Source organism: Rhinichthys klamathensis, unplaced genomic scaffold, assembly GCF_029890125.1.
Source record: "Rhinichthys klamathensis goyatoka isolate OS25496 unplaced genomic scaffold, OSU_Roscu_1.1 h1tg000366l_1, whole genome shotgun sequence".
In the NCBI taxonomy this organism is placed as follows: domain Eukaryota; kingdom Metazoa; phylum Chordata; class Actinopteri; order Cypriniformes; family Leuciscidae; genus Rhinichthys; species Rhinichthys klamathensis.
The window spans coordinates 867,303-877,500 of NW_026606875.1; the positions used below are offsets into that span (position 1 = coordinate 867,303).

Here is a 10,198-nt window from a genome sequence, read left to right on the forward strand (position 1 = left end):
TAAGAAATGTTTTGGAAATATAAAGCAATTTTGAATTTGAATTTGAGAGAACAACTGGAACCAAATGTTATGGCATTGCCACATTCAGAGAAGAGAGAAGTGAGTTCAGAATAACCTGACCTGATCGCCACAGATGTGATGAAGTTCTTCAGGCTCTCTGATCGCAGCTGATGTTCTCTCTCCTCAGGACTGAACTCTCGGGGTTCGTACTGCGTGCACATGTTCTTTGGGTGCTTCCTGTAACACGTGACCATCTCTCAGCGCATCATGCCAATCATAGAAAATGCGGACGATATGTGACTCTGGATCACAGAACCAGTCTCAGGTCGAGCGGGGATATCTGTGGCAATAGCCAATAACACACTGACTGTATGGGTCACAATTATCCATTTTTCTTTTATACCAAAAATCATTAGGATATTAAGTTAAGATCATGTTCCATGAAGATATTTTGTAAATATATAAAACATGTATTTCTGTGAGTGAATGCTGCACAATCGCCAACATAAATGCACAACTTTAAAGGAGATTTTCTCAATGTTTAGATTTTTTTGCACCCTCAGATTCCAGATTTTCAATAGTTGTGTCTCAGCCAAATATTGTCCTGATTTATTCAGCCTTCAGATGATGTATAAATCTCAATATCAAAAACTTGACCCTTGAGACTGGTTTTGCGGTGCAGGGTGCTAGTGTGTGAGTGTGTTGAGGTGTGTGTACCACAGTGTTTGCGTGGACGAGTGTGTGGTGTCTCTGGAGGCCTGAACGCTCGTGCTTCTCTCCATCTGTGTGATGCTGAAGCTCTTGTCCTCGTATGATGGACACTCCACGTATCCGTCATTCCCGTCGGAGAAACACACCGGAGCGCCACAGTGCCGCATCAGAGGAGACATCTTATACCTGAGCTGGAGAGAGAGAGAGAGAGAGAGAGTGTGTGAGTGAGTGAGAGAGAGAGAGAGAGAGAGAGAGAGAGAGAGAGAGAGAGAGAGCAAGAGAGAGAGAGCAAGAGAGAGAGAGAGTGTGTGAGTGAGTGAGAGAGAGAGAGAGAGAGAGAGAGAGAGAGAGAGAGAGAGAGAGAGAGAGAGAGAGTGAGAGAGAGAGAGAGAGAGAGAGAGAGAGAGAGTGAGAGAGAGAGGTGAGAGTGTGAGAGTGTGTGAGTGAGTGAGAGAGAGAGAGAGAGAGTGAGAGAGAGAGAGAGAGAGAGAGAGAGAGAGAGAGAGAGAGAGAGAGAGAGAGAGAGAGAGAGAGAGAGAGAGAGAGGAGCCGACGTGCACCGACGTGCCCTTCCACGTGATCCACGGGAATAATGTGGAACTCTCCAGAAGCTGTGCACTCATCCCTAATGTTCATCTCGCCCATCACAAAGACATACAGCCTCATCATATGTATGACCACGTACATCTCAACAAGCAAGGAGTGAAAGTCTTCGCCAGAGTGCTGAAAAGCACAGCCCTTGGAAACACAACAAGAAACAGAAACTTCGATAACAAAAGAAGCTCTCAGCCACCGAGAAGCCCTCGTCCTCCAGCAGAGCCCAGACCGGCCCCCGGGCCTCCATCACAACACAAGAGCTACACAACACCGAGAAGCCCTCGTCCTCCAGCAGAGCCCAGACCGGCCCCCGGACCTCCATCACAACACAAGAGCTACACAACACCGAGAAGCCCTCGTCCTCCAGCAGAGCCCAGACCGGCCACCGGCCCTCCATCACAACACAAGAGCTACACAACACCGAGAAGCCCTCGTCCTCCAGCAGAGCCCAGACCGGCCCCCGGACCTCCATCACAACACAAGAGCTACACAACACCGAGAAGCCCTCGTCCTCCAGCAGAGCCCAGACCGGCCACCGGACCTCCATCACAACACAAGAGCTACACAACACCGAGAAGCCCTCGTCCTCCAGCAGAGCCCAGACCGGCCACCGGACCTCCATCACAACACAAGAGCTACACAGCGGCCGCCCAACAACCCCAGAACCCTGCAGCCGCTGAACTCAACCAGATAAGGCATCTGCTGAACATCATCTGCTCCAGACTGAGGACATAGCCTGCATAACACACACACACACACACACACACACACATTATAGAAGAACCTACTCATGAAATCTTTTAAAATCAGTTGTTGGAATATACAAGGTCTGCACTCTTCTACTTTTGGTAATAAGACTGCAGACCAAGACTTACTCAGCAGTGTAAGAGATATGGACATCTGTATCTTTCATGAGACGTGGTGTCGTAGTAATGAGACTTTACATTGCCCAATAGGATATAAGGAAATTATAGTTCCTTCATCAAAAAATTCTAAAATAAAATGTGGCCGAGACTCAGGTGGAATACTCATATGGCACAAAGACGATTTAAAACATTCGATTAAAATTGCTAAAAGTGGAAAATCTTCTATTTGGCTTGAAGTGAAATCCATCATACCACAGTCTAATCTTTACCTCTGTGCCATCTATATCCCACCTCACGACTCTCCCTATTACGAAGAGGACAGCTTCCCAACATTACAGGCGGACATCTTACACTTTCAGTCCAGAGGAAACGTCCTCGTCTGCGGAGACTTAAACGCCAGAACAGGGCGAGAAATTGATTATGTAAATATTGTAGATAATGACCACATCCTCAGTGACACCACGTTTCATTCCTCATTGAATATCACACAGAGAAACAGCTATGATAATTCAGTGAACATTAATGGAAAACAAATGTTAAAACTCTGTAAAGGTTTAGGACTCTACATCATCAATGGCAGAACTCGTGGAGATACATTAGGTAGATTCACTTACTGCTCCAGATTAGGAACCAGTGTGGTGGATTATTCAATAACAGATATTGACCCAAGCTTTATTAATGCCTTCACAGTCAGACCTCAGCTCCCGATCTCCGATCACTGCCAAACTGTGCTTTATCTGAAACCCCCGTGTGAAATAACTAAAACTTCTCCACTCGAATCTGAAAAACTGTTTCCTCTGAAACCCAAACTTAAATGGAATCAATCCAACTCAGAACAATTCAAAGAAAATATGAACAGTCCAACTATATCAAAAATGCTGGATGAATTTATGTCCACTGATTTCACTTTAGATATTAATGGAATAAATTTAGCAACAAAAAACTTAAATTACATATTCAAAACATTGATGACTCTATCTAACATTAAACAGCAAAGCACACATAAAACAAACCAACAGAGAATGAGAAAGGATGTGTGGTTCGATGATGAATGTGCCGGTCTCAGGAAAGAGTTGAGGAGACTCTCTAACCAAAAGCACAAGGATCCGTCCAGCCAGACATCACGGCTTTCTTATTCAGACTGTCTGCAGAATTACAAAAGACTTTTGTGGAACAAAAGAGAAAAATATTTTAAAACCAAAATTGATGAAATTGATGACTCGGTAGATCAAAACACTTTCTGGAATCTTTATAAAAAACTTGAAAAACCCAAACTAGAGATGTCACTCCAGAATGGCACAATTTGGAAATCTTACTTTGAAAATTTGTATCGAAAAATTGCACCAGCTGACCTTAATCAACCCCAGAGTAAACTAAAGAAAACTCTAGAAGACATGGAGAAAACAATAAAAAATTATCAAAATCCATTAGATAAATCCATAACAATATCTGAAATATGAGAACATATTAAAAATCTTAAATTAAAGAAAGCATGTGGACAAGATCACATAAGTAACGAAATGCTTAAACTCAGCAGTCCCAGCATGATTCAAACTCTAGCCAAACTATTTAATCTGGTGTTGTGGTCCGGAAGCGTCCCTGAGAGCTGGCCTGAGGGACTCATCACACCCATATTCAAGAAAGGAGATCGATTCCACCCCAATAGCTATCGCGGCATCAGTGTGGGCAGTGCTTTAGGAAAACTGTTCTGCAGGATCATAAACACACGCATTGTCTCACACATCTCATCACACAACATCTTAAATAAAGCACAGATTGGCTTTCTACCAAAACACCGCACGTCCGACCACATCTATTCCCTCCACACTCTCATCAACGAAAACATCAAGGGCAAACAAAGGAAAATATTTGCATGTTTTGTAGACTTTAAAAAAGCATTCGATTCAATTTGGCATGATGGTCTACTGTACAAAATCCTAAAAATTGGCATTGGCGGAAAAACTTTTGATTTAATAAAATCTCTATACAGCAACAGCAAAAGTGCGGTGAAAATCAGGAACCACAGAAGCGGGTTCTTCCAGCAGGGCCGTGGAGTGAGTGTGTGTGTGTGTGTGTGTGTTCTTCCAGCAGGGCCGTGGAGTGAGTGTGTGTGTGTGTGTGTGTGTTCTTCCAGCAGGGCCGTGGAGTGAGTGTGTGTGTGTGTGTGTGTGTTCTTCCAGCAGGGCCGTGGAGTGAGTGTGTGTGTGTGTGTGTGTGTTCTTCCAGCAGGGCCGTGGAGTGAGTGTGTGTGTGTGTGTGTGTGTGTGTGTGTGTGTGTGTGTTCTTCCAGCAGGGCCGTGGAGTGAGTGTGTGTGTGTGTGTGTGTGTTCTTCCAGCAGGGCCGTGGAGTGAGTGTGTGTGTGTGTGTGTGTGTTCTTCCAGCAGGGCCGTGGAGTGAGTGTGTGTGTGTGTGTGTGTGTGTGTGTGTGTGTGTTCTTCCAGCAGGGCCGTGTAGTGAGTGTGTGTGTGTGTGTTCTTCCAGCAGGGCCGTGGAGTGAGTGTGTGTGTGTGTGTGTGTGTGTGTTCTTCCAGCAGGGCCGTGGAGTGAGTGTGTGTGTGTGTGTGTGTGTTCTTCCAGCAGGGCCGTGGAGTGAGTGTGTGTGTGTGTGTGTGTGTTCTTCCAGCAGGGCCGTGGAGTGAGTGTGTGTGTGTGTGTGTTCTTCCAGCAGGGCCGTGGAGTGAGTGTGTGTGTGTGTGTGTGTTCTTCCAGCAGGGCCGTGGAGTGAGTGTGTGTGTGTGTGTGTGTGTTCTTCCAGCAGGGCCGTGGAGTGAGTGTGTGTGTGTGTGTGTGTGTTCTTCCAGCAGGGCCGTGGAGTGAGTGTGTGTGTGTGTGTGTGTGTGTGTGTGTGTGTGTGTGTTCTTCCAGCAGGGCCGTGTAGTGAGTGTGTGTGTGTGTGTTCTTCCAGCAGGGCCGTGGAGTGAGTGTGTGTGTGTGTGTGTGTGTTCTTCCAGCAGGGCCGTGGAGTGAGTGTGTGTGTGTGTGTGTGTGTTCTTCCAGCAGGGCCGTGGAGTGAGTGTGTGTGTGTGTGTGTGTGTTCTTCCAGCAGGGCCGTGGAGTGAGTGTGTGTGTGTGTGTGTGTTCTTCCAGCAGGGCCGTGGAGTGTGTGTGTGTGTGTGTGTGTGTGTGTGTGTGTGTGTGTGTTCTTCCAGCAGGGCCGTGGAGTGTGTGTGTGTGTGTGTGTGTGTGTGTGTTCTTCCAGCAGGGCCGTGGAGTGTGTGTGTGTGTGTGTGTGTGTGTGTGTGTGTGTGTGTGTTCTTCCAGCAGGGCCATGGAGTGAGGCAGGGCTGCAGTCTGAGCCCGACTCTATTCAACATCTACATCAATGATCTGGCATCAGCGCTGGAGAGCTCCACTGTGCCCGGCCTCACTCTACACCACACACAGGCCAGGGGTCAGGGGTCAGAGGTCAGATGTCTGCTGTACGCGGATGATCTGGTCCTGCTGTCCCGCACACCAGAAGGCCTTCAGCAGAGCCTGTCCCTGCTGGAACAATACTGTCACGACTGGGCCCTGACAGTCAATCTGGACAAAACCAGAGTCATGGTGTTCCAGAAGAAGGCCAGATCTCAGGAACACAAACACCAGTTCCTGTATAAAGGCCAGGTCCTGCAGCACAGCACGAGCTATAGCTATCTGTGTGTGTGTGTGTGTGTGTGTGTGTGTAAGGCCAGGTCCTGCAGCACAGCACGAGCTATAGCTATCTGTGTGTGTGTGTGTGTGTGTGTGTGTGTGTGTGTGTGTGTAAGGCCAGGTCCTGCAGCACAGCACGAGCTATAGCTATCTGTGTGTGTGTGTGTGTGTGTGTGTGTGTGTGTGTGTGTGTAAGGCCAGGTCCTGCAGCACAGCACGAGCTATAGCTATCTGTGTGTGTGTGTGTGTGTGTGTGTGTAAGGCCAGGTCCTGCAGCACAGCACGAGCTATAGCTATCTGGGCATCGACATCAGCGCTTCGGGACGCTTCGGTCTGGCTGTTAAAAAAATTTTTAAGCAGAGTGAAATATTTAAATTTTAATAATGAGAAACTGGGATCTATGTTTTGTAGTATGTTTTTTACACTACTACTCTTTTCCACCATTGCACTACCGGTACGTGTGGTGTCTAAAACTGTTTACACTGATCAGCTGTGCTTCAAGCACTCAAGCAATTACGTGGATCAGGGAAAAAACTGTTTTCAATTTGATCCTCTCCCGGTATTTATCCGTGCGGGAAGTTTTCATCAAAACTTATTCGGCTATCATGCAATTTATTCATCTGTTTTGAGTTATGGACGCGCTGTGATATGCAAACAGACCGTCAGACAACGGAGAACTGGTGCGTCTACTCGAAAGACTCATGGTTTCTTGCTTATCTTACTGCTGCTTTGCGGGGATGTTCAATTAAATCCGGGACCAGTTTACCCAGGAATAAAGCAGGACTCTGGAGTTGAGCCTCACTTGGCAACAACAGTGAAGGGTGTGCCTGGGGATTTCCTGTAGATCTACCTGGCCTCCCGAACAATGAAGTGAGTTTAATCAACAACGTACTCAATGCTCCAAGGTATGACACTTCTACACTACTTTCTAGTCATTCTACAAGAGTAAAAGAAACACCAATGTATCATGGAAACGCTTCCTCGTGCCGAAATCCTGCAGTAAGAAGGCAGACATTATGTAAGATATTTCAGACTGCTAATCATGCGAAGGTCCTATGGGATCCGAAAGTGAAACCGAGAGGACTTTTTGGCGGTCATTTGAATGTAAGAAGCATTGTTGCAAAGAGCAAACAGTTGTCTCATTTATTATCCAATTCAAACTTGGACTTCCTTTGTATCTCTGAAACGTGGTTGCAGCAATCATCATCTTCTAGTGTATTTAATATGCCTGGATATCAATGTTTCAGACGGGATAGATCTTCTGGAAGGGGAGGGGGAGTGTTCATTTATGTTAAAGATAGCATTAAGTGTGAACGTCTCATGTTTAACTCCGCTAATGATTTAGAATTTGTGGGGTTGAAAATGATTCTATCTCCTCAAATGTCATTTATTGTTTTATGTGTATATAGGCCCCCTTCTGCTAACAATACATTCTATGATCAACTTACAGGAATTTTAAAAGAATGTAATCCTAACAAAGAAATAATTCTTATGGGTGATTTTAATTTGAATTGGGAAGATAAATTAAAGAGGAAAAAATTGAAAACTGTGGCAGATAAATTTAATCTAAATCAGTTAATTAAAGGGCCAACTAGAATTGCTAAATCTTCAAAGACGCAGTTAGATTTAATATTTACTAATAAACCTGAAAGGATAATCAAGAGTTATAATTTGATCACTGGGTTATCTGATCACAATTTAACCTTAGTTGCACGGAAACTAACGAAAAACAGATTTAAAAATAATATAAACCCCTACTAATGTTTTTCATTGTATACCTAAAGGAAAATTAGTAGCATTTGATGAAGCAATAGCAGATCTAGAGTGGAATGATATTTTATCCTCCAAGGATATAGATTACGGTTGTAATACATTTTATAATAGAATTACTTCTGTAAGAGAGAAATTTACTGTTGGTGTTCAGAAAAAATTCAAGCATAAGAATGTTTTACCGTGGTTCAATGTGAATTTATGGAAGCTGATGAAGAGTAGGGATTCAGCATTTAAGAAAGCTATTAGGACTGGAAGAGACATTGATAGGCTTTGTTACAAGGGTCTGCGTAACAAAGTTATTCGAGAGCTGAGAGTAGCCAAATCCAATTATTATCTTCATCTAATGAATGAGGCTAAAGGGAATAGTAAGCTAATTTGGAAAAACATAAATACTCTTTTACGAAGGAACCAAATTTTATAGGAGATATTAAACTTAAAATTAAGGGAAAGTTAATTGAAGATGATTGTGCCATTGCTACTTTTTTTAATAATTTTTTTATGGACTCCGTTAAAGAATTAGGGGATATGTTTTCAAAAAGGGAAATAAATATTAGTCCAATTGAGGATGTATGTAAAAGTTTTAATCTAATGAAGACAAATGAAACGCAAGTTAATAACGTTATTAGCTCATTGAAAAATTCAAAATGTAAAGATGCTCATTATTTGGATACTATGTTTGTTAAAACTCACAAAGATAGTTTAACCTCACTCATTTAATTAATTTGTCATTTAAAGGTAGTGTTTTTCCTACTGCGTGGAAAAAAGCTATTGTTACTCCTATTTTTAAATCTGGAGACCATTATAACGTTAGTAACTACAGACCCATAAGCATTCTGCCAGTACTCTCAAAGGTTGCAGAGAAGATTGTTTTTGAACAGCTGACATCCCATCTTAACACCACTGAGTTTGGCCTACATTGTATGCAGTTTGGTTTCAGAGTAAATCATTCTACTGAAACAGCTACTTTACATTTAATAGAGCAAATAAAATCTAAAGTTGACAAAGGAGGATTTGTTGGGGCTATATTTTTAGATCTATGTAAGGCCTTTGATACCGTTAATCATACAGTTCTCCTTTCTAAATTGTCTACATTTCAATTTTCACCTGAAGCTTTGGCATGGGTATCCTCATACTTACTAAATAGAGAACAATGTGTAAAAATTAAAGGGGTTAAGTCCTGTGATCTGCATTATACAATGGGTGTACCCCAAGGATCAGTACTAGGTCCCTTACTATTTAGTTTGTATATTAATGATCTTCCGAAACAGTGTGAAGGGATACAAGTACAAATGTATGCTGATGATACTGTTATTTTTATACATGCGAAAACAGCAGAATTAGCGGCTGAGAAGTTAAAAGCTGCTACAGAAAAGATTACACAGTGGCTGGAACAGTCATGTCTTAGCCTAAACATCAGTAAAACAAAAGGACTTTTTTTTCTCTAAAACAAATGTTAAATCTCCTGATGTTGAGATTTTTATTAACGGTGAAAAGATAGAAATAGTAAATGAGCTCAATTATCTTGGTATAATATTGGACTCAAATCTCAGTTTTAAAAAACATGTAAAGAAAATGGTGAGGAATATTAAATATAATATGGCAAACTTTAGACAAATTAGACAATGTCTTTCTTTTGATGTAGCTAAGGCTTTTTTGCAAGCTACAATCTTTTCTCACACGTCTTACTGTTTGACATGTTGGGGTCAAGCGGGTGAAACTGTTATTAAACCCTTAAAATCTCTATGTAAACAGACATTAAACATTTTAGATAAAAAACCTAACCATTTTCATTTTTGTAGGATCATAGAGAAACATAATTTTCTAAACTTTGACAATTTTAGATATTCAAGTTTGTGTATGGTTCATAAAATCCTAAACGGTCTGGCTCCTTCTGTATTACGTGACTTTATTAATCTTCGCTGTGAAACCTCTGTGAGATCTACCAGACAATCACTTATGATGAGTAATTGTCTGGTTCCTTTTCGTCGTTCCGCATTTGGACTATCATCTTTTGCAGTGAAAGCCACTAATCAGTGGAATGCCCTACCAGAGGACATAAAAGGGTGTAAAGCTCATGGTCTTTTTAAATTGAAGTTAAAATCTTTTTTAAAATTGAACCAATTATGTAACCATTGAGATTGTTGTAGTTAAATTGATTGACTGATTTATTTATTTATGTTTTTTATGGCCTTGACAGTGTGTATGTATGTATTTATTGTATGTGAACATAGGTATTGTCTGTGTAATGTTTTGTTAGCTTTGTCCTGTCTGGGGGACTACGGATGAAAAATAGCCTTTGGCTAAATCCGGTACAATACATGAAATGGAAATTTTATGTTAAAAATTGTGCATGGTCCCTTCATAAATAAATAAATAAAAAATAAAATAAAAACACTCAGTGAAAAGGCTCGGTGGGCTTTTTATGCTATAAAGTCACGATGCGGGCACTTAAAATTACCCATTAAAACCTGGATCAAATTATATAATTCAATAATAAAACCAATTATTTTATATGGATGTGAAATTTGGGGACCAGTACAAAATTTTAAAAATTGGGATAAAACACCAGTAGAAAAATTACAATTGGAAATTGCCAAAAATATTTTAGGGGTTCACCGAA

The 10,198-nt window shown here is 42.0% G+C and overlaps 1 protein-coding gene across 1 annotated transcript in view; it reads right to left on the reverse strand.

The window, feature by feature from the left end:
- The window catches only part of dnai3 (dynein axonemal intermediate chain 3), a 45,267-nt gene that overhangs the window by 23,704 nt on the left and 11,365 nt on the right, over positions 1-10,198 (reverse strand). Inside the window, exons 5-6 of the mRNA XM_056233280.1 lie at positions 718-902; positions 121-237 (exon numbers count right to left, since the gene is read on the reverse strand). Of these exons, the coding sequence (XP_056089255.1) occupies positions 121-237; positions 718-902 (302 nt within the window). The remainder of the gene's footprint in view (positions 1-120; positions 238-717; positions 903-10,198) is intronic.